This window comes from Atractosteus spatula, chromosome 7 (genome assembly GCF_055471065.1).
Source record: "Atractosteus spatula isolate fAtrSpa1 chromosome 7, fAtrSpa1.hap1, whole genome shotgun sequence".
Taxonomy (NCBI): domain Eukaryota; kingdom Metazoa; phylum Chordata; class Actinopteri; order Semionotiformes; family Lepisosteidae; genus Atractosteus; species Atractosteus spatula.
In genome coordinates, this window is record NC_142712.1 from 61,502,512 (window position 1) to 61,527,894 (window position 25,383).

Sequence of the window (25,383 nt, forward strand, 5' to 3'; positions counted from 1 at the left end):
CAGAGCCTGGTTCTACCTACCTGCTTGGAGAGAGCAGATTGCATACAGGGCTCATGATTCAAATACTAAAGCCTGATATCTCAACTGACTATAAAATTAATCATTTAATCAGAACAATACAGGTTTATTTAATGCATTTATTTCAAACTTAATAATTCTTCATTTAGTATCGTACTGCAAATAGTTTCAAACTCTCTCAGCAGTATTTGTGAGAAACAGGTTACATTTCTGAAAAGGCAGTGGCTTTCAGACATTGCAGAAGTTAATGCCTTTTCAGGAAGTAGAAGAGAAGCAGACAGCGCTGTTGTAGTGATATTAATGTCGTGGTCGAAGTACATGTCCTGTTTAGGCTAGTTGTGTCACAACTTCTTCCATACTTGCATTCGAATCATGTTAGATTTTAGTTCAAGTACTGTAGGTCACTGTTTCAGCATGCGTAGGCTGCAAAGGAACAAGTTAAAGGTTTATTCCATGCTGAAAAGAGAAGAAAGGAAACATAACGTTTCAGCTGTGGAGCCTTCTTCGGGTACTAAAATGTTACATTTTAAACGTTATGGTATCCTTGCCATTTTGTGTGAGAACTCCAAGCTCTAAATACATTCACTTGGTCTTAATTGGCTAAAACAAGAGTAAAAGATGGCAAAAACAGCTAAACGTGCTGAAGTAAACAGATGCAGGGGTTTCTCTGATGATTTCAGACGTGCTGTGTCAGTGAAAACGCTGGCGGCTCGGTGCAGTTTAAGAGCCTCTTTATCCAGCGATGACAGACTGGCCCCGGCCTGCTGCTGTGGTCTGATTGCCTCTAGGGGTGAGGCAGGTGGAAAGTGTTGTTCGATTTTGGGAAGTCTCATTTTCCCAGCCGCACCAGGGTCAGGAACAGAATGTAATAGCAGGTTCCTAGTTCAGAGGCCAGGCGCTTTGGAGATTTGCTTTCAAGGAGTTACCTATCCAAAGGAAGCAAGAGATGGACGTGTTGGCCCGAGTAATGTCCACGCCTACAGATAGCAGGGAGATTGAGTGTCTGGCTGGAGTGAGCCCTGCCCGAGATACTATTTACACTGTGTGTGCTCACAGTGCACAGCTCTGAGCTGCCTCACTCAGCAGTACACTGTTTCCCTTCCTGTGTGCTATGAGAGGAAGGCCAGGGGCAGATTGCATCACTGCATTCAGTTCAGTTCTTTAATTGAGCTGGGCTTTGAAATGGTGTCCCAGCTACTTTGGTTAAGATTAAAGCCTCAATGGCAATTTTATTTTTAATCAAGAAGTGCACATAAGTAGATTATCAATGACAGCAATAATTAAATATTTTTTTCAGTATGTACTGCACTTCATGACAATGCATAAAAATATATTTTGTGTTTCGCTCAAGAAAATGTAAAGTCTAATGTTCAGAAAATAAACCAAGAAGCTGAGAGAATTCAATGAGGTTTTGAATGTGTGGTGAAATGACGGTACGTCTCATGAGGGTGTTGTATTTTATGAGATTGGAAATAGACAAAACATAGGAAATAATTGAAGAATTATTTTCTGCAAAGTCCTGTAGCAAATGACACTTTAGAATGTCCCCCAGTGTAATAGCTGTTGGAACAAACACTGGACTTCTAATATTGGGAATGTGTGTAGCCTCGTTTCAGCTTAAAGGTGAATCTTGTACATTTGAAAGAAATATGTAAAAATTAGATGTGCCTCACATAGAAATATTTTATTTATGAGAAAGTGGGCACAAAAATGGCTGTGGAAATTCCTTGATACGTCAGCTAGTACTGAAATTAAATACTTTCGAGAAGTATTTTTCAGTTTCTTTTACCAAGCACAGGATAATTTTCTCATAAGGGGTTAATGTTTTAGTGTGAGCTAGTTTTGGAAGTTATAATCATACAAAAGGGGAATAACAACTCATAAAGCATTGTGAAGTGTGTTCATGAATAGATTAGTCACTCTGATTACTATGAAGTATTAAAGTGGGTTTTGTCAGGAATAAGCTAAGTGCAATAAACTATGACAAACTATAAATCCAGCCATAAGAAATAAGAATTAGATGATGGAACAGTATCTTAATTGGTGTTTTTTCAAGTTTTGACACAAAGTTCATACAGACCAAATACAGTAACTGCTGATGAGCAAAGGTTATACTGTAGATTCAAGGAAAATGTTTTTTCTAAACACTCTAAAACAATATCTGCCCACAGTATATGTGGGCAGATACTGTTTTACAGTGGCAATGTAATGGTTTTACTCCACCAGAAATTATATATTGCGAAACAGGCTCAATGCAGAATGATACATTATAAGGTGGAATATTTAGATGGATTAAATACAATTCCTCGGTTTCATTGAATGTGACTGGTTTGCAGAGTATGAATGCAATAAAATGCAACAATTCATAATTACAAAGATATTTGCAAATAGATGCCACAGTAGCAGAAATCAACATGAAATATTGCCTTTCTTTTTTCAGCTTCCTGTGCCTGGTGTTCAAACCATTGAAATACTGAAAAAAATGTTTAAATTATCTGAAACATTTTAGGCTTTCAAAAATCTATGTGATAGTAAAGACTGGAGAAAGTGTACCTTATACCTTTCTCTTTCTGCATACAGTAGATGAAGCTGCAAATTTTGAAGTTTAACAAGAGGAGGAACATTTTAAAACCACTTCTTCTGTTTTTTTAAGGAGGCATTGCAAAACAGCATTTAGTGTGTTTCTACAAGTGGCTAAGCCACAGTGAATCTAAACTGACAAATCTAGACATGAAGACAAGAAGTAGTTATTTAATGAAGGAATACAGACAGGGTCTCCTTAAGCCTGCTGTTCCTGGAGCAGGAACTGCATTAGTATCTTTTCATACTCTCTGGTTATGCCTTACATAGCAAAAAACATGTATTTCAGTAGATACCTGAGCACAGTACTGCATGCACTTTACTGAGAAAACTGAGAATCTTATTTACTGTATAAGCATGATGTTAATCTTAGAGAACTTCCTCCACATGCCTTTATGGTTTCCTCTAATTTAAGTTTGTGAAAAATTAGAGTCGCGGTGTTCTTGAGATTAGAAGAACTGTAGCTTTCTGTGGCAACCTGTATGTGTAAACATGCAATCTCAAAATTTGTTTAGAATTAGAAGTCCAGCATAGCACAGTTAGATACTGAAAATACATTTAAAAATCACGGCTGATTGAGTGTAAGGATAGATTATATTCTATAAATCAGGGTGACAACTGAACTATTGTACAATTGTTTCAAATGTGTTATGAAAAGCTGTAGTCAGGCAGAGAGCATTGTGTGCTAATTTTTCTGATGAAACTGTATTTCTCACATTCAATCTCTTGTTGGTCTCTCGTATGAGCCCAAGTAAATTTTGTGCTTCTTGTGGCCAAACGGCAAGCCAAAACAGACTGCGTAAACTACTGTTTCCTCAATTTGAAGGCTTCAGACGCTCCACAGAGATAGTATTTATGCTGTATCTCAAACAGAGTCTCTTTGTGTGTGAGTGTAAGCTGTTAAGTTGACAAGAACAGAAAGTAACAAGATATCAAAAGTCCAGTTCAAAATAACCATGAATTGCATAACTTTCATTTAATAGACCTTGAATTGCCTACTTGTTTAAATTCATGCAGTATGAACAAGTACTTTTGAGGATAATATAGCAAACACAATCATGTTCCATTTTTAGCAGAAGAAAGATCTTTTTCCTTAAGCTAAACATACCGTATGTGGAACTTCAGAATTCTTTTAAATTGTGTGTTTATCTTCCGGAATCTTTCATATTGCATATTGTGTTAAGTTTTGTAGAGGGTTTATTATTTGTGCTGCTGGTATTGTAGAGTCATCCCTTTGCATATATTTCTTTAAAAATCAGTGTTACAGATTTTCTGAAGATACTGTACATTTTCACTGTTGCCAGCTACAGGATTTTCCACATTAGTGTCCACTGAAATGTAGGTGTCCTCACCTACTGTACATGCGCTCACCTCAAACATTTTGCACATGCTTTACTTTAAAAAGTTTTAAAATTGGGACAATTACTTTTGTACTGTATATGTATAATGTTTGAAACAAGCTAAAAATAAAATGGTGAACACAAAAACATCTCCTTCCAAGTCATGCTTTTTATTTTATTTCTGTAAACCCTGACGGTACTGTATATTTAAAACGAAATGGGTTTGGAAAGCTGAAAACATACTGAAAGATTAATTTGGAAATCTGGCCCTGGTGTGGGTATACAGTATGTATTTGTTGTGCCCTGCAATGGACTGGTGTCCTGCCTTGTGCCCGTTGCTTGCTGGGATAGTCTCCGGCTCCCCCACAGCGCTGTTTTGGATGAAGTTGTTAGAAAATGGATGGATATTTGGTTTTGGAGAACTAGATTGCAAACTGCAATATTCAATTGTAATATCAAACACTTTCCGTTTCAGCCGTGAAGCCTTCTTTGGGTGCCAAAACGTTGTATTTTCTTTCTCTTTTCAGCTTGGAATAAACCTGTTACTTGTTCTCCAACTACAATACAAATTTTAACAAAGAGTTTTCTGGGAAGTCATGATAGCTTAGTACTTTTTCAAATACATTTTATGTCTGAAAGAGGTTAAAATAATAACCTAATGGCCGAGAAAATATCTAGGATATAAATGTTGTGTCTACTGTATTTTCATGGGATGAAAAACCTTTTTTCTGTTGTTCTTTTTGTAGCCTGAAAACATTATGCTGCTGGACAAAAACGTTCCTTTACCACGAATCAAATTGATAGACTTTGGCCTTGCTCACAAAATTGAGGATGGAGTGGAGTTTAAAAATATTTTCGGAACTCCAGAATTTGTTGGTAAGATTTCTGAATAATGTACCTGCATACTGTAGCACAATGCATTTGATAGAACACAGCCACCTACAAGCCTTATAACATAGTGAAAAAATAAAACAGTGAAGGTTAATGTTGGCTAGCATCCCAAAAGCAGAATTTTATCTCAGAATATCGGAGTCTATAATTAGCTGCCATTTTTGAATCAGTTGGTTCAGAGGCTTTTTTTTCATTGAAATGATAGGTCAGCACAAAGTTGTATTTTAAGTGGAAACAGAACAAAATGTGAATGTTGTTTCAGACTCTTTTCTGTCCCAGCAATGTGTTGTGATTGTGATGGATGCAATTTATTTCAGCTCCAGAGATTGTCAACTATGAGCCTTTGGGACTAGCAGCAGATATGTGGTAAGCCAAAGAGTTTTCTTTATTGACTGTGGTGAGAGACTGGAACTTATTATGCTGACAAAGGAGCCAGATGTTCATTGAAACATTGTATTAATGCATTGTTTTTTGTTATTTCGTAGGAGTATTGGGGTCATCACCTACATTCTGTAAGTTTGGAAACTGTGGAACATTTTTGAGGAACAATTTCAACAATATCGCCAAGAGCTTTCACAAAATGTCTCCTCGTCGGCTAATGTTACTTCCTGTCCCCCTTTCCTTCTCTAGGTTGAGCGGGGCTTCGCCTTTCCTTGGTGAATCGAAACAAGAGACCTTGGCAAATATCTCAGCAATGAACTATGATTTTGATGAAGAGTTTTTCAGTCGCACCAGTGAGCTGGCTAAAAGTTTCATTAGGCAGTTACTAGAGAAAGACACTAGGTAAGCAATAAATATCGTACCAAAGGAGGTTAAGGTTTTGGTAGTTGTTATTAAATGGAAAGCTAAACAAAATATCTCAATTTGATGGGTTATAACTTATGAGCATCCCAAATGTTTATTTCTTTCATTTTTCATTATTCTTTCTAAGAATTGCTTCCTTCATTTCAGGAATGCTCATTCTGCAGGTCTGCAGTAGGAAAACAGTGATTTTTTTTTTTTACAAAATTGACCATAGGAGGCAATTACAGTATCTGACATAGTTTGTCATGTGCAGGTTACTAACCTAAAGCAAAATATGGCTTGTTTTAAGTGATACGTCTCTTAGACTCTTCAATGTGTTTGAATTGCAGGAAAAGGCTGACCATTCAAGAAGCTTTGAATCATCCTTGGATCAAGGTATCCGTTGTTGTGATTCTTTTAACATTTAACTCTTAATTTAAAGTCCCCCACACCCTCCCTCTCATTTTTGTAACACAACAGATCACATTGTATCCAACTAAAGCATGTTAGTACACATCCATGTTTTGTTAAATGCTTCACCAATACTAAAAAAGGTGTTTTGTATTAAAATATATTAAGTTATTTGTCCGTTATAAAAATTTTAAAGCAATGAAATGACAAAATATTAAATTCTCTGTAAAACATAATGTATTATTATATAGACACTTGAAACTTTGTTTTAAAGCATAATGGAAAAACCTATAAAAATATTGAAAAACAGGTAAAGCTGATAAGTACATCTGGAGTAGTGATTAGGGCTCTGTACTTCTGTAATGGGTTGAAATCCTGGTTGGATCACTGCTCTTGTGTCCTTGAATAAGGAACTTGAATTGTTGCACTAAATGTCCCACTTTATAAATGGGTACTGTCCAGGTCACCACTGTAAGCACAATTTTCTTTTCAGATTAAATGCTTACATGACTTAAGTAAAGGATTAAATGAAGAGTTTGGAAAATTATTGCCAGTAGAGTGGCTTTAACACATTTTTACGTCAAGGTGAAATGCACATTGTGTAACGAAAGAGTTCTTTCCGGACCCTATGCGGATGACACAATCTGAAGTAGTGAGGAAACACTGGGGAAAAGTCATGCAGGAATAGGGGGATGAAAACAGGGGGGCGTGTCCAAAGTGCGCTGGTGCACGGGGGAGGTGTGGCCGAGGCAAACAATCCAAAAGTAATCCAGATGGGGAATCCAAAAACACAAGCATGGCCCATGGCCAGGCGATCCATCCAGGAGATTAAAACCAGAAACCGGGTCGGAACCGGCAGGTGGAACAGGAACAGAGACTTAAAAACATGATGGAGCCAGATGCATCAGGACCCGGGCTCGCACGATATGGAAATCAGATGCAGAGCCCGGAACTGACTGAGTGTCTGGCTTTTAAGGGGGATGGGAAGGAGGCTGAACAAGGGGCAGGTGCACAGAATTAAGTCCAAAGTGAAAAAAGCCGGAGCGCCCTTAAGGAGGAGGGACTACAATCGTGACACATTGTAGTTTGAGTTTCTCAGTTAGACAGTATCATGGTACAGTACACCAGAATTTACCCAGTTGTTCTAAAAGAGATGGATGAGCTATATTGGGATATTTGGAAATCGTATACTAGTACAGTACATATTTTTGAAACAGGGAGCATGTGTTGTGACTTTTGTTTTCACTCTGAACTTAATATTAAAAAACACCAGCATGGACTGATAAAACGGAGGATGCAGATGGGACTCAAGAATGCCGAATGCATTTGTTTTTGTATCTCCTGCCTGTGGTTTGGACTAACCCCAGCAGCGCTGTGCACCCGTGTTTGCCTGTTTGCGTGTGAATATATATATATATCCAAAGAATCTCACTCACATAATCCTGCATTCTTCTGTCTGAAGTCCCATGAGAACAAGGAGGAAACTAAGGTTCCTGAAACCAAGAAACCCGAGCGCAGGCAGCTCAAGACGAAGCGCCTGAAAGAGTACACCATCAAGTCCCACTCCAGCATGCCTCCCAACAACACCTATGTCAACTTCGAGCGCTTCGCCAGGGTAGTGGAGGACATATCAGTCATGGAGACCAGCTTCAGTGGCATAGCCGTAGTGCACGACACCCTGCAGGAGGACATAGACGCCCTGATCTCCATCTACAACGAGAAGGAGTCCTGGTACAAGGAGGAAAATGAGAGCGTGAGGCACGAACTGTCCCAGATCCGCTACGAGTTCCGCAAGGTGGAATCCCTGAAGAAGCACCTGCAGGACGACATGAAGATGGTGGACTCCAGCCTGGCCTGCATCAGCGGGAGATACATGGAGAGGAGGTCTCACTTTGAGTCTCTCAGTCGGGAGCTCTCCTCGGAGCTCAAGTGGATCCAGGACGTGACAGGCTCCTTCCAGCTGGGCAACATCAATGGAGGACACTCGAATGGAGATTTCGCTTCTGTCTTCAATAACGATGTGAACGAGGCTTTGAAGGAACTTCTGAACGGCTCTTGCACTGGAGATTTGCTATCAGCAATAAATTTAGACATTACAGAGTCAAGTCAGCAGTGATAAACTGAAAAAAGGATGTAGTCCCCTATAGTATTATATAATGCATCCTGTTTTACTATAGCAATTTTGCACATACCAAGTGAATTGGCAGTGTGCTACAATATTAGACAAGCCAAGCTATCTAGTGTATTAAATCAATACCGCACTGAAGAGAACAGGTGTTACAAATAAAAGTAGGATTAATATGGCAAATTTAGGAAGTCCACTAAGCCCTAATTATTTTTATTTTTAGAATTCTGTAAGCACAGAAGAAAATACTTAACAGTTTTATAGCAATTTAAAGATGAACTAATGCAATAACCTATTAAATTCAATGTAGTTTTTTTCATCAGGCCTTCGTTAAAAATGTCCAGCTTGTGTTTTCCTTTTTTAATACTTAAAGCTTTTTTTTTCCTTTTTAGTAAACATGAATACATTTCTTCTAAAACTGAAAGTTTTGTTCCCTAATCTGAATAACATAATAAAATATCATCTCTACCTTGAATGTATCTATCCATCCATTTTCAATGTGCAGGTCCTGGGGAGGGCTATGGGTATTTTAAATACACCCTCATTCAAATTAAAAGTTGTGCTACAATCCTGAAAGTGACAGTGTGTCTGCACATACAGTAGGTGCCGTAGTCTCAGTGTTTCATGCATGCAAATCAAGTGACCAGCATTGTTACTTTATGATGGTAGTAGCTACAAAAAAGTTTTCATAAAAGGTTATTTTCTTTGTTCATTCCAATTATGTTTCCATCACAATAATACAGAGGTCAGCCAAGCACTTACTGTAATTCCTTAAAATTTGATGTGCATGGGAAGTTGCAACATTAACAATGCCAGTATAATAGCTTTTTTCTCTCTATTCCAGTTTTGCTTTTAAAAAGTCCTTTGTTTAGGGACACTTGACATTTGTAGCTAAACTACTGCTGATGATCTTTGTGATGATCTTTATTGGAAAAGAAAGATTAGCAGAGATGTGCTGTTGCCCCTGTGTTTGCCAGCGTAGATGATGCAGAAAGAAAATGTGTGCAGTACTTGTACCCAGATAAATGTAGAGGGTTAATACTGTTTGTGACTTTAAATGTTTAAATATTGTAAATGGGAAGTACAGTACCCATCAGCTTTACAAATTGTATATGAAGAAATTGCTCCTATTTCTGGTTTCAAAATACATTATTGCTGAAACAGTTAATGTTCTTTAAAGAACTGACTTTATTGGATTTTTTTTCAGATTTTTACAATGAATGACAATGGAGGAGTAGCAAAGGTTTCGATTGTTTCTTAGTTGTTGGATTGCTTTCCATCTTTTTTAGTGTTGCAATGCTTATGCCTGCTTTCTCCAGCCTGTTTATTAGTTTTATTTGAATTTTTGCTTTTGTTTGGCTGCTGGTACAAACAGTGAAATCTGTTCCTTGTTAAACAAAATCATTTGTTTGGTAATATCACTTCTTATTTATCTATGTTTTGTAAATGTAAACATTGTAATACTTTATTTTTCAAAACAAACCTAAAGCAACAGCTCTTAACCCTAAAAACCTTATAAAGTATACTTCCGCTGATTCACATTGACCAGGTTTTTGAAGTGTTTTTGAAGTACCTAACAATTTTTTTTCAAAATGTGGGTGTCGCTGGTGTTATTTTCCATACCCATAAGGTAAACATCATTCTTCATGCACTCTGTCCATGGCAGAAATGAAAATGCCACAAGGCACATGTGACCAGCACATAAGCACATTTAACAGATTGAAGGCAAAGTGCACATGCTGTGATTGCTTTCAGGGTTTATACTGTGGGTGTGGAGAAGTGACTACGAGCTTTCCCCGTGAGATGAGGAGGTTACGTACTGTACACCCTCTTATGGCTAATTCTGTCACACTTCCAATTGTGCTAATTAAATACTGAAACCATATGATACAAATGCTTGTATGTCTGTTATGGTTTGTAGCTGAGAAAATAATTATTTTGAAGAGAATTACCTTTGAGGATAGTCTGTGTTTCTACTGTAAGTCAAGTGTATTGTCTAAGAACCTGACACATAGACTGGGTCGCCAGAAATGATGTACCTGTAATTTGCCCCAGTCGTGAAACGCTTTGGATAACCTACAGACAAAAAAGCGAGTAAATTGTGCTTTTTTGCTGCTCCTATGGAAAGAGTAAGATCAAGATAGGCCAGGTCCAGTCCTGTCAGTTAGTCCTACAAAATATTTAAAGACATGGAATCTCATCCATTGCATTTGAACACTCTACTGTCACCATTTGGCATGATGTCTGATAATTTATACACTCTAGGTAGAGGGATTTGTTCCAATGTTAGAAGCAACAGGAGCTGGATTCTTCAGTTCAGTTGCAAGTTTCTCCCTTTTATTCTGCACATTTGTTTTTAGTCCACTTACGTGCACAACAGTGTTGCGTTTCTCAATGGTAGGTTTTCTTTTATTGGTTTTCTTGTGGAGGTTGGGGTTTTGAATTTTGGAATCAACCAAGGGACATATGACAATTGCAATTGCCGTAAATTAAGAGTTTACTGTTATTTTTAATCTAGATTTTAGATGTCTTTGAAAACAAAACCTAATGTTGCCCTTGTTGTATTTTAGCCATTGAACCCGAAGCAAGCACTGGTGCGAAGACAATCTGTTATTAACCTCGAGAACTTCAGGAAACAGTATGCGATAAGGAGATGGAAGGTAAGAGCATCACAAAACTGTAGTTAGGTAACAGTGCTGCCCACATTGTGGTTAAATCCTGAGCCTTCTCTCTCTTTCTTTCAGTTTTCCTTCAGGATTGTCACACTCTGCAACCACCTAACTCGGATGATGAAGAAGGCTTATCCTAAGCCCCAGGATGATTTGGTATGTACTATACTACCTTCCCATTTCTGGAAATGTGCCGTTTCAGTTGATCTCGATCTATTCAGAAGTATTTTCATTATTAATACTCGGAAACAAATGATTTTCATACAGCTTTGACGGAAGAATGAGGAGTCATTGTATAGTCTCATTTATGTTGAAAATAAGATCAGGCTGCAGTTTCTTTGTTTTTTGTGCATGCTCTTTATGTGTTAAGTTTGTGCATGGAACACAAATTACTTATACCTTTTGCAGAAACAGGGTGACTATCGTTTGTCAGAGCAGAGGGTTCTCTCTATACGTCTGCACTGCCTGGGCAGACGAGACCAGTGCAGATTCGAGGCCACGTGCAGGTTGAAGCTGAGCGGGCAATGAAACTCCTGCCAGCTGATGCCCGAGCACTGACCACCATCTCGTTTCAGAGAGACTGTGAGAGCGACCAGGAGGATGAGCCCACCAGGAGAAGAGCTGTCAGAAACAGGAAGAGAAGCAGTACATCCTGAGGATCTCCGTTGTGGCCTTCATGACTGTATACTTGGTGGGGTTTTGGAGATAAAAGGTCATGTTGGAAAGAGTGCCGTGACAAGATCATCTGAGCCTTTAGCTGTCGGAGGAGGTTTCAGTGCCAATGAGGAAAAATGTTTTTTAGAAAAAAACAATAATGCAGCTGGTATTCATGTATACTGCCTAATTACTGAGCAATAAAAAAGCTCAGTACGGAAATGTTATACTTCGGAAAACCAAGAAAAGCAGCAATGAATGGCATAAAAAAAGAAAAGACTTTGGACAACGTTTCCATACTCCTGTTTTTTGGAGTACCTCCAGCACAAGTGGGAACAAAAAAGAACGAGGTGTGTGTTGAGTCCAGTAAATATGCAATTTATATCCATGTACAATTCATACAAATATGGTTAACTGGGGTGCACGGGGGCCTCATTTGTATCATACTTTTTATTCATGCCTAGCAATATTATGTTAATAGTTTAAAACACGTTTTAGCCTGGATTGAGCTTCATTTGTGAAATGGCAAAGGAGATTTGATAGCATGATGAAACATCATTGTCCCATAGGGTCTGAGCAGAAGAGTGATTTACCATTAACACACCTAGGAGCACACTCGGCTGCTCCCCAGCTTTTCAGGGATTTCTTTTCTTTGGTATGTGGCATTATCCCCCAGCAACTTGTGTGGGGGGCCTTTTCTTTCACCAGTTGTTGACACTCCAACTGGACTAAAATGCAGAAGATCTTAATCTATTTTCTCACATTCCAGAGTTTCCCCTTTAGAAAATGTGGAAAGCCTGAATTTCAACTATGGGAAGAGAACGAAGAGAACAGAAAACAATGTATCTGAAAGTATCAGTAGTTTTCCCTGAGTATGTCCTGGTAGTCATCTGTTAAGCTTGAAGGGGGGTCAGTACACAAGCAGAATACTGTTCTTACTCATGAGAGATCACATGTCCACTTGAAAAGAGTTCATATACTGTACATGTGAAGACAACATGTGAAAATTTTAAATGAAAGTCAGCCTTCAAATTTACAGTACAGAACTGATCAAAGTTTACAAAGAATATACTGGTTACTTTGTGGGAACTGTAATTTTAAGCGTATTTTTTCTGTACTGATCAGAATTGATTAGTGCTCATTTTGATTCTGTGAGAAAAAACAATGCCTTTTCTAACTAGTGGGAAGGATCGGAGGACACGTGTGCCTCTTCCTCTGTTATTTTCGTTATCAAGACACATTTTTCACAACTGAAAGTCGAAATATGTGGATACAAATGACTGGGCTTGAAAAACAGGAAAACGAAAAGCATCAACAGATTTTTTTAAACCTCTTCCCCTCCATCATTTCAGTGTTTAAAAATAGCACAAGTGAGTAATTTAAATATGAAAGGATAAGGATGTGTACTGTAACATATGCATACCCTCAGCAAAGTGATCTGAGTTAAACGATTTAAGCCTGTGGATGTATAAAAACTGAGATCAAAGGAAGTAAGTCGATTTATGTCCTAATACAGAAATGCATATTTCTATGAATTTAGTTTTTTGCCCTGCTGCTGTGCTTCCTAAACAGGGGTGCATCGTTCGTTTTATTGTGCATTGCTCACTTGATTACAAGGACATTGGACAAAATCACTGTCTGCCCCCCAAGCAACAGAAAAGCCCCCTGCCCAGCTGAGTTCCTTAGCCGCCAAACCCATGCTGTTGAGAATGTAGGTGTAGCTTCATTATCATCTGCCTGATGTGGAACATACAGAGCAATCTGAGTGGTCAGTCGGGGCTTCCCCACCTGCCAGGCCACAACAACGGAGAGGCGGGAGGCACTGGGATACCCGATCACTGCCCCAGCGAACTCATGTGACTGCAGTGGGACATGGAAGGAAGTCCGCCCCAGCTCATCTCCACTTCCTCACCCCAGTGAGAAGCACTTCCATTCCTGCTATAATACTATGTGTGTGGTTCCCCTGAAACTGCTGGGTGCTGCTCTGGTTTACAGCCAAACGAAAACAGTTCTGTTTCTTTTTAGAAGGCAGTCTTGTTCTTTGTCCATTTTAGTAAAACATTTCTTAATTAAAATCCTGTTATAATCTGCAAATGGGGACATAATTGTGAAAGTATTAAATATTGTCTAAATACTGCCTAAATTTTTTTCTTTGTCCAAGCCAGGGACTACTTACTGTTCTTCCACCAGAATAAAATATTTAACTCTTAGTTCTTTTCCAAGTGGTTATAATTAAATTAAAGTTTTCCACAGACCTTGTTCACGTAAACTATGAAACAGAACTGAAACTTGTGGGTTTTCTTAAGCACTTCCTTTGCAATTTATTTTTTGTCATTTTATTCTTGTTTATAAATTCTTATTAATATTCTGTCAGACACTTAGTTAAGAAATGTCGCAATACATACATTCTTGAAGAAATAAATGAAGAATCTACTATGTAAAGAACAATACTGTAGTAAGGTCTGTTTTCATAACATAATGGTTTACATTTAATTTTTATTTATTCCTTTCAGTGTATATGGTATAATCGTGCCTGTACAACAGTGTCTTAATGTGGATTGTATTTTACACTGTGTTTATAAAACCGTGCCATTCATTCAGTTGTTGGGTGCGTAAGACGAAAAAGACAATATCCTAGTTTGTGTTTACGGGAAACATTATTTATGCTCAGAGAAGACAATTGTGCATAACCAGCTACTAACAGTTCATAGATTATTATAATTGCTGGAGTAGAGATGGAATTTGCATATTTTTTAAATGAAAAACCAAACCTGTGAGTGAAAAAATAAATGCATCAGTTGCTGAAACAAAAATGGTTCAGGAGCAGTTACTTTTGTAACATTAATCAGGTTTTGTCATTTCTGAGAATAAGGGTGCTATCAAGAGCCACAAGTTTAAGTAGTGCCCTACTTTAATAATTCTCTAATCATATTGTGTTATTGAATATTCCCATTTCAATAAAGTAGTTTTAAGTAAGGTAAGGATGTTACAGCACCAGATTATGACACTCCAGTTTGTGGATCATCCTTTGGAGATGTTGATATGCATTTATACAGGTGAATAAGTTGGGTAACCAGTGTCAAGTAACTTGCTGAAGAAATACAAGAAAACTATAAGCATGATGACTTGAAGCCAGGAATTTGAATACCTTGGTATGAAGCACAAAGCAATTCTCCACATTCTCATTATGGTGAGAAAGGTTTGAAACTGCATAGTACCAGTCTTGGTACAAATTTCTCTGTATAGTACAGACCAGAGGACAGCAAAAACTACATGAATGCATGGCAGTTTTTAAGGTGATTGTTTTAGGCTAATGAAAATTAATGTAATAATGTAACCGTACAAACATTTAACTATATTGTGTTTGAATGAACTCTTTATGCAGAATTTAAGTGAGAATAATACATATTACAGTGTAATGCTCCATTTTGAGCATACAGTATAAACTTGCAGAGAATGACCTTGTATCAGATAACCACAAAAGTAATTTGTTTTGTTTTTTTTCTAAGACGTCCCATATGGACGTTTTTTTTTAGCAAGGTTTTTCTTTCCTTTTGTTTAACCTCGTCTTCTGACGGAGTTTGCTTTCAGTACCTTTTAAAGACTGTTCTAATTGGTGACAGGCTGTGACAGGCTAACAGGTGAGTTAAACGGGGTTGTGTGGCTGTGCGCTAGTGGCTCTGAAATTGAAACAGGGTGTTCAGAGGTTTCAAATGACCTGAAGGCAATGAAGAATTGTGTGTCAATGTTGATATTGATATATTCACATGGTCCTTTTGCTTTTGCTGAAATGCAACATCATGTCCACCCACATAAGGTGCTGACTATTACTCTACTAATTGAAACCCTGTACAGAATGATGCAGAATCGCCTTGATGCAAATGCTTACGTTTTAGAGTTATAGACCCAAAATGACCACCTAAATGACTGGACTGGACTTGAGTGCACTGTCTGCCATAATAATAATACAAAACAATTTCAGGGTTTAATGTCAATTTGATGACTCCACATAAGATGATATACTGATCAGAGTTAAAACATGTATGCACCACATCTGAATATTAATACTGATATTGCTGTAGACTAATTATTTCAGTAGTGTTACGAAAGTATCAGGAGCCTAATTTATACTGGAATTTGCTACAGTTGGTTTGACTTGTGTTTTCCAGAAGCCAAGCCTGTCTGTTTTGGTAATGTTTCTCCTAAGGTGCCCTTTTTAATAACAGTACACTTAATTGATTAATGAGGCCTGAGATATTCTGTACTTGCGAAGCTGACTTGTACCCTGGCTGTTAAAATGTGTATCTTAGCAACACCTAAGCCTCCAAACGTACGTACGGCCATCAAACCAAATCGGCCAAACAGAAAAGTGTCTCAAGCTGTGTGTGTGGGTACCGTTGTGTGGTGCTTCGTCAACGTACACACGCGTGCTGAATGTTTGGTGATCTTTTTCCAGCTGCTTGTCCCAGATATTTCTGTAATCCTCCATTATCTGATGTCATACAGTAAGTCCATGGAACACAGCTCCTCTGTGAGGGGTGTCAGTAACTAGCAATTTATTTCCTGTCTCAACATGACTTTACTTTGAAACATGAGCTGACTTTGAAACTCTGCTGCCCCGGGCGACTTTGTTACAAAGAGGTTGTTGGCAAAAACAAAAAAGCTCCTTGAGATTTCGGTTTTGTTGCATAGTAAAGTTTGCACACTACATATTGAACCAGACTAAGTCCTTTCTTCTCAGAAACTGTATGAAGGACATTATAGCATCCATCTTTTGTAAGATGTATAACATTTACAGTATGTTATGCCAAATCCTGCAAGGTAGCACATGAATGTCTACATGTGGTTCAGAGCTGAAGAATGGACGAAAATGCAGGCCATTTTATGGTATACACTGCAGACATAGGTATTGGCACTGTACAGTATATCTCAAATGAGTCTGTTCACTACAACTACTTAACTACCATTTGATAGGATTCAATAAACCTAGAGCATGTATAGTATGACAAATAACAATATTTAACCATATAACAATAGTTAAACCATTTAATACATTTGCTAAATTAGAGCATAATTTGGTTTTAAGTATTATACAGTATGTATCTACCCATTAAGTTTAAAATTAAATGGGTATTTTCCATGTTGAAACTTCTGAATAAACCCCAAAGAGGTTTATTTAGAAAAAAGTTTGTTGAATATCAAGAAAACAGAACCGTGTTTTTACTGTGTGCTTTCAAATATGACTGCTGTCTAACCCAACAAAAAAAAACAACAAGATTCCCGAACAAGGAATCCGAGTTTTATATCAGTGGCTTTTGGGAAATTTCTGACATATCTTTAATATTAGAAAGTCAAGAACAAAGGTACTCGGGTAACAGAAGCGGAAACGGCAAAGAAACTATAAATGCAAAGATTGTGTTACAGTCAGTGGTTGCATGACATTGAAACATTCTTATGCTTTTTAGTCAGACAAACTTCCATCTTTGTGCTTCTTTCTGAGGAAGAGGCCTCCATTTTTATTAGAAAATTTTGATTCATGTTTGAAGGTTTTTTTACAAATTTAAAGCAACCTACTGTCTCAGTTCACTCTATTCCCATATATACAGATACTGTATTTGTATACACCCCTGTTTTTACTTTTCTTAATGGAAATGTATGGTATTTGTACTTTTTAAATTTAAATGTTGTCTTACATTCTAATAGCCTGTACTCAACAGGAATATCCGGCGGATAATTTATCATTAGCTCTTTTTTTAATTTTGAATGTCTAATACCTTCAGGGTGACTAAAGTCAGAGACAAGCTTGTTCATATGTCCACATAGCTTAGTGGATACAGGGAGCTGACAGAATCTACAGTCATTCAAATGCTCACATTGCAGTACTGACAAACTGCAGATGAATGTACAGTTCATCTGGGACACTCACGTTTTAAGCATTATAATCCTATATCAGCCGCTATCCAAATATGTTCTTTAAACATTCTAAATATGTCAAATCACAGTAACTCTGTGATTTTGTCACCCCTTTTTCAAAGATACAACGATGAAAAGATTCAAAGTTAATTACCACCCAATTTCATAAACACTAAACAAAATGAGTTCAGAAACAGACAACTGACTTTCAGATTGCAATTGCAGATATGACTTAGATTTGTTAAACCCTGTCTTTTCTGAAGGATATGCCCAACTAAAAATATGTCTGATGCAACTTTATTGGCACTGGCAGAACACTGGCCTTCTGTCTTTAAATGGCCAAATTAACACAGGTGCAGGTGATGCATTAATACCAGTGTGGTTTCCTTGCTTTTGTGCAGTTATTTTAGACTGTTTTTTTACACAACGCCAATCCAATGTCTGTTAAGTCCCAAACTCTTGTCTAAGATGGTGAGCCATTCGGATGTTGTTGTCACGGGATTCCTTTGGAATTATGAAGGATTTGGAAATAAGAGTCCTGAGCAACAATATACCGTAAAGCTGCCATACTGGTGAGCGTCCCATTTCAGACTTGGCTCATAACAGGGGTCTGTCATCATTTTGAAATATACAGATAGAGTAACCTTAGATGATGCCTAGTCTGCCTGAGTAATATTAGCTTTTCTTGCAGCTGACTGTTCTTTGATGTGTAGTCAGAAGTGGAGGCTTGAGGTCAGTCACAAACTATATACTATGAAAGGGCTGGCCATGCCTTTCAGGGGTGTGACATATAAATATCCTTTCAGATCAGGCAGATTTGCTGGCAAGGCCAACTGGAGAAATCACACAGGTGTGGTGTCAATGCTGTTGCTGTTACCATAAGATTTAGGGAAAACCATGAGGTCAAGTGTAGTGCTCAGGCACCAGTAGAACAACAGCCAACACTCTCTGATCATAAATTGCCCCAGAAGTTCAGGCTCATAAGGAAAATCTTTGTGCAAATCAAGGGATGATAAGTTAAAAGGTTTTCGGGGGAAAGTGGACCTTCATAAACTCATTCCATCTAAGCTCTCAAATGACTAAACAGGAATTATTATTTAAACAGAAATCAATTATTTTTATTTTAAACTCTCAAACGAGGGCTCCTTGTTCTGGATATTTGAACTGTATTGGACTTTGAGCATGGACTGACATTGAACTGCTGTCCTATTTACTTCTGTACTGACAAATAGGATAAACACATCTTTTATCAATGATCAACTGTTTGCTATCCTCAAGAGACAAACCAAATACTGACACTCTCTGGACAGCAAGGAGCTAATCAAATCAAAATAAAGGGCATTGTGAAATCCTCTCTAATTTTCTGTCTGCACACAATTTGTATTTCTTATATTTAGGTTCTATAAGCGGTGATGTATACAATGCATATTTACAAAAAATGAAATTGACGATCATTTATAACTTTTGGTAAAACTTTGTAGGCAAAACTTGATTACATTTCCAATTTGATGCAGAATGACATCAAGACCAATTCAGCTCATGTTAAATTAATTTTGCAAAAATATTTCTTATGCTCAAGTCAGCCCAGTGAATTTTGCATTTTGCTCTGTTCTTTGACTGAGCCTGAAATTTGTGTTAATTTGGATTTTCAAAAAAGTGCAGAACTTTATTTCTTAATATTATTAAACATTGTTTCTCATATTTACCATTAAACTTTACTCTGTAAAAAAACTCTACATTTACTCCTGTCTTTCTAACCAGAGACTGAGCTGTGTTTGTCTTTTGTAAAAAGGGTGTTGATTTCATCTTTCCCCCTGGTGCATTTTTAATAACCATCTGTGGACATGTTTTGAAATTAAATATAAGGCACTCCCATTTGATCTAGAGTCACCATTTTATTTAAAAAAATATGTACTGAAAAATGACATCCCTAACATTCTGGATGCTACAGAGCCCCCTGCTGGGAAAACATGTGAATAAGTGTCTGTATTGCCTTGGAATACAGATAGTTTTAGAAACTAATGAAACAGTGAACAGTGAATTCTTTTAACAGACCAGAAATTATGAATGAAAACTACCCCAAGTGTTAAGCATTGAACATGATTATGGCTACACTTCAAATCTGACTGAAGTATTTAAAACCTTTCACATATTTATTTAGTCTGAGAAATTTAAGCCATAGACGTCGTGAATGAAATCAGAGGATGGTAAATCTTTTAAGGTGGAGTCAGAACTTTTCTTTTAAGGTAACTTTCTTCCATTCATCCATTATCTGAAAGATACTTTCCAAGATCATGGATTGAACATTTTTTAAGTAAATGTAGCTCCACATGGTGGTTAAATATTGTAATTACTTTGAATTTTCTCCAATTCTTAATAATAATAATTCCTTACACTTATATAGCGCTTTTGTCTGGACACTCCACTGTTCCAGAAGTTCCAGAAGTGCTTTACAGGTAGTGGGGACTCCCCTCCACCACCACCACCGTGTAGCCCCACCTGGATAGATACTTTGTCATCCACTGCTGTGAAAATTTGTCCTTGGCTTCTCCCAGAGAAGTACAAAACATGCCAGCAAAACACAAGTCTCACACAAAATCACATGAAATCACAACAACAGTATGTGAAACATAAATAAATGGATAAATAAATAGGTAGTGGGAGGACTATCTTTACATAGATTCTTTGAGTAGTTTTATTGCAGAGGGGACAAAAGACGTCTTATAACGTACATGTTTTTTATAAGATGATATAGTACCATAGTACGCCAGTATACTCACTGCACATCAGCTCTCAGTGGGAAGTGAGCGAGTGATGAAGCCATTTCATAGATGAAAAATATTAGGAGGCCATGATTGGTAAGGGCCAATGGGAAATTTGGGCAGGACGCAGGGGTAACACCCCCTACACTTTGTGAGAAACGCCCTGGGATTTTGAATAGCCACAGAAGTTCAGGATCTCGATTTTACATCTCATCTGAAGGACGGTGCCTTTTTACAATATAATGTCCCTGACACTATACTGAGGCATTAGGACCCACATAGCGTGCAGGGTGAGCGCCCCCTACTGGCCCCACTAACACCTCTTCCAGCAGCAACCTTAGCTTTTCCAGGAGGTCTCCCATCCAGGTACTAGGCCAGCCTTACACCTGCTGAGCTTCAGTGGGCTGCCTGTTGGGGGTTACAGGATGATATGGCTGCTGGCAATTCTTATACAGGAATTTAAGAATCGGCCTGACTCGTACACAGTAACCAATTGATCCAAAGATTTCTTGAATTAACCCTTCTGTTTCTTGAAAGAAGCCCAGATTTTATCTTCAGCAACATCAATGTTCCAGATCCAGCAAAACAAAAAATGTGCAAAGAAGTGTCCACTGCTCTCAGTTCTAAATGCACTTCCCGGAGTTTTGACATGTGTCCTCTGGAGGTTTATTATACACCATACTGTATTTTAAGTTTTAAAAAGCCTTTGTTTTTAGTGAGGGAAATGATCACAGGGCTGTCACATAGGTAGAAATGACATTATTATTCCAGTACAATCCAGTGAGCACATACAACACACTCGAAGAAATATTTAAAATCATTCATAAATGATGTTACTGCTTTTTCAAATGAATTACAAAATGCTTTGTGGCCCCACTACACAAATATCAAGTAGAAAAGTAAGAAACAGCTTTTCCAATTAAATTATGGGGAAAAGTTTGGGAGACTAAATTGTGAAGGCTGAGTGAGGAATTTAACCACAACACCTGGGCTAACACCCCTACTATTTTACTGCTTCTTAGTAGAAACGAAGATAAATCTCATCCTACAGATGGTGATACAGACACTCAAAATGGAAAAAAACAGATGTAATTACTACAAATAATAATAATAATAATATCAAGAGATATTATTATAACTCGTATTAAATACAACCACAACCTATGTGTAACCCCCACCTGGATGGTGCAAAGTCCAGGGAAATATAGCTCCTGGCTAATAAATTAAGCTTCAGCTTGTTGCAACCCAGTTTGCTGTTTTAACCTATTTTACTTTTCAATAATGATAACTGCTTTGTATTATTGAAACCAATGTGCAGCCCCACCTGGATGATGCGATGGCAGCCACAGCGCACCAGACCACTCACCACACACCAGCTGTTAATGGGGAGGAGAACAGAGTCTCAGAAGCCAATTCATAGGGGGGGATTATTAGGTAAGGGCCAATGGGAAATTTGGCCAGGACGCCAGGGTTATACCCGTACTCTTTTCAAGAAACACCCTGAGATTTTTAATGACCACAGAGAGTCAGGACCGCAGTTCTACATCTCATCCGAAGGACAGTGCCTGTTTACAGTATAGTACCCCTGTCACTATACTGGGGCATTAGGACCTACATAGACTGCAGGGTGAGCGCCCCCTGCTGACCCCACTAACACCTCTTCCAGCAGCAACCTTAGTTTTCCCCTGGAGGTCTCCCATCCAGGTACTGACCAGGCTCACACCTGCTGAGCTTCAGGGGGCTGCCAGTTGTGAGTTGCAGGGCGATATGGCTGCAGGCACATACTGGTAACACATACTAGTAGGTCAGTTGGCTTCTGGGAAAATCCGCCTGGGTATGAGTGTCTCCGTGTCTGTCCTGTCCAGGGTGTATCCTGCCTTGCTCCTTTTATTTGCCATGTCAGGCTCTGGCTCCCCGACGACCCTGAATTGGAAGAAGAGCTCAGAAAATAGGTGGGTGGATGTTTGCTTGTAATAGATCTGTAGAATGAGTTTCACCAACCAGGTGGAAGAAGGATGTAAAATGTCGTAGTAATTATTAAAAACACACACTGATCTGGTCTACAGATAAGTGTGTGTTTCACCTACAGGATCCTTTACTGGGAATAGTAACAACGGGTTAAGTAAAGGGAACTAAAACAGTATTTGAACTGTCAGCCAAAACTGTATATAAATAATTGTCTTGGTGGGAGCTGCAGAAGAAACATAGTTCTCTACCTGATCCTGTCCTGTTTCTGCTGGAAAACTAAATATATCTCATGGTATCTTCAATGTCTTAAAAGACGCAATGTTAAAGGAGCAAGTTATGTCTCCATTTTGTGGTGAGTTTTTTTATAACTTATTGTGTCAATAACAATATATCTTCCCGGTAGAGTTGTTGACCAGGTAAGTCAGAAGCAATAATTTTCAAAAGCCATTTCAGCTAAAATGAGTTATTGAAATAAGCAGATATGAATCTCAGTAGAAATAGGTGATATTCCTGAACTAAATGTATCTTCTATGTATTTCTAGACACGAACATACTGAACTTAAAGAGTATGATACCAAAAAAAGTCATAACTTTATTTAACTGATATTGTTTGTGAGATTTCTTTTGCATTCACATTTCCCTGGCTACAGTTTGTATAATCAAAAAAATATAAATACTGTATATGCCACTCTTTGGCTTGATTATGATTCATAGGTATATGTTGCAGAATAGTTTACTACAGAGACTATGGATCCTGTACACTACAATAAAAAGGACAAATTAAATTTAGAGACTGACAAATTACTATGCACGTTTTATCTTCAAATGAACAATAACATTAAATGAACAATTACAGTTAATAAGTCATCATCATGTAATAGTTTGCATGCCCATAAATCGCAATATCAACACAAGATCAACACAAGATGAGAGCCTACATAAAACATCTACCACTCTTTAGTCATTAAATATCTGCTTCAATGTCTGCTTCCTTTTTTCATGAACTTGTATATTGCAGTTTTGTTGTTTTCAATTTTTTTAAAACACTTCAGTATTGTATTTCTCACTGCTGTTTTTTTCCTGCATTGGATGTCTGTCAGCTGGTGTAAAGTGGTTGTTTAGATAGTCTGCCAGCTCCCCAGCCTTGTAACTGCACTCTACAGATAAGCAGGGGAATATTTCTGCCTTTTGCAGGGCAAGAAGTGTTTGCAAAATTAAGTAAAAAGTGTCCAGGTGGACACTTAATTATAGTATAGTTTCAGAAAAGCTATAAAAATGAAGAATGTGATTACTAGTAATAATTAGCATTCTTATCTTGTGCACTATTTTTATTTCTAATATTTAAATATTTTCCTCCTTAGAGCTTGCTATTCATTTGCCTGTGCAGGTATGTTTGTATTCTAACTCGTCTTTCAAGATGAAATTAAGCTTTATTTATATTTTTCTGTATGAAGAACACTGAGCATTAATAGAGCAAAATAGTGTTGTTTTTAATATTAAACTCAGTTTCTGGCTTTAGACCACTGGTTTAAAATTCTTCTATCTCATTTCTTTAGAATTTTGAGAAGACTTTATTTGTGCAGTGAGTTCAGCTCATTCACTGCTGGGATCTGATTACTGTCTTCAAGACATCTCCCAGATCTTAAGAGGCACAGCAAAGGCAGAGAGTCGTACTAAAGGGACAACCATCAGCGCGAGGAATCTCTCTGCCACACAAACTCCAGGGGAGTGACGTCAACACTACGTTTCCTGTTAATCTAATCCAATCTCACCTAACCATCAAACACCGACACCCAGGATTGCAGAATAACTCTTCTGTCTGCTGACATACTTCGATTTTGTTTTGGATATTGTAAAATTCCTATTATTAATTACTCAGCAGAAAATAAGCTCACTTTTAATTTATTTATCATTCATAAAAAGTCCTAGAAAGGTAGAGTCCTAGGGAAATTCTACTGGCCTCTTAAGGACCCTATCTGAATAGAAGAAGGAGGTAATAGGGTCAATGTAGTACTTGTCCCTGACTGTGGGATTTATTCTAATAGTTATTATTGTCACAGTTTATTGTTTATGCAAAACAATCAGGAAATTATGTGGAAAAAAGGGCATTTTTCTTTCCTCCTGGTTCAGAAACGTGTTCCAACAGGCCTGGTCTTGAGATGCTCTCATTTCTCGGTTTGTCTGAAATCCAGGCCTTACTGGTGAGCAACTACCTTGCCCTGAGAGGGTGCCAAAGTGGAAATCAAAAGCATATTGGAAGACCGAATTAAACAGAGACTGAAACATTTTTTTTTAAATCTTACTGTTATAAATACTCTCCATTCTTCCATCTCATGGAGGAACCTGACACTTCAGCAGCCAATTCAGAAATAATAAATAGAGAAAGAAAGAGAGCTGACAGAACATGAGAAACAGGATGCGGCCTGTTTACAACAAACGAGAAACCTGGGCTGATTTTCTCAGGTACTGTTTCGCTGTGGCTCTTTTTCGGAAGTTGCTGCATTCTGTCTGACTTTCCCTGCTGTGAGCTTCGGGGGCTTCAGACCTGGCCTATTGACTGATTGACCTTAGCAGGAGGCAGTCATGTTCATACATGTGATTTTTCAGGAAGGGTCAAACTGATGGGAAACATTCTATTACTTAGCGATTCCCAACATCTCAAGCAGTCGTCTTTCTGTGTAATTTGAGAAAGCAAACCACACGCAACAAAACAGCTGCCTGTGCTTTCATATCCTCTGTCTGTGCTTCCTTTGCAGTTTGAGTAGAAAAAACAGGGGCCAGATTATTCACCACAACAAGCTGTCATCTGTGTGAAGTTTGTATTTTTAAAAACGGAGATGCGATACACCTAGCAGCCATACAGTTGCTTCGACTTGATGAGTCAGAGCTGAATTGTGTCTAACTCATTCTGAGATTTCACGTCTCATGCCCTTCCTTTGTTTTTGTTATGTTTTGCATTCACTTGGCCTCACTAAATTACCCCTTGATTTAATTGACAAAGTCGTTTCTCCCCTTTCCACCTGATCTGTGTGATGAGACCGCTGTGTATCACGCAGCAGGATGCTGCTCTTCAACGGTGGATCACAGTAAGTAGGTTCCACCCCATGAATGGAAATGCTTTCCAACACCTTGAGATAAACATCACTACACAAATGCAAAGAAATATTATTATTTGTGGTAGTTCTCCTGTGCATCAGAAATGACATACTAGTGACAACATAGTTTATTCTAATAATCCAGAATGTAAATATTCATGTAATATGGAACAT

The 25,383-nt window shown here is 38.0% G+C and overlaps 1 protein-coding gene across 3 annotated transcripts in view; it reads left to right on the plus strand.

Annotated features, from left to right (window-relative positions):
* Window positions 1-14,284, plus strand: part of LOC148831575 (death-associated protein kinase 2-like) — a 32,457-nt gene extending 18,173 nt beyond the window's left edge. For 2 of the 3 annotated variants that reach the window (XM_088921132.1, XM_088921133.1), the window contains exons 5-10: window positions 4,685-4,814; window positions 5,147-5,195; window positions 5,315-5,341; window positions 5,460-5,612; window positions 5,963-6,008; window positions 7,486-10,042. In XM_088921132.1, coding sequence (XP_088777258.1) covers window positions 4,685-4,814; window positions 5,147-5,195; window positions 5,315-5,341; window positions 5,460-5,612; window positions 5,963-6,008; window positions 7,486-8,139 — 1,059 coding nt within the window. In that variant the 3' untranslated portion in view covers window positions 8,140-10,042. Of the gene's footprint in view, window positions 1-4,684; window positions 4,815-5,146; window positions 5,196-5,314; window positions 5,342-5,459; window positions 5,613-5,962; window positions 6,009-7,485; window positions 10,043-10,718; window positions 10,809-10,892; window positions 10,974-11,392 lie in introns of those variants that run through there. The other variant, XM_088921135.1, reaches the window with a different exon arrangement.
* The last annotated feature ends 11,099 nt before the right edge of the window (window positions 14,285-25,383 follow it).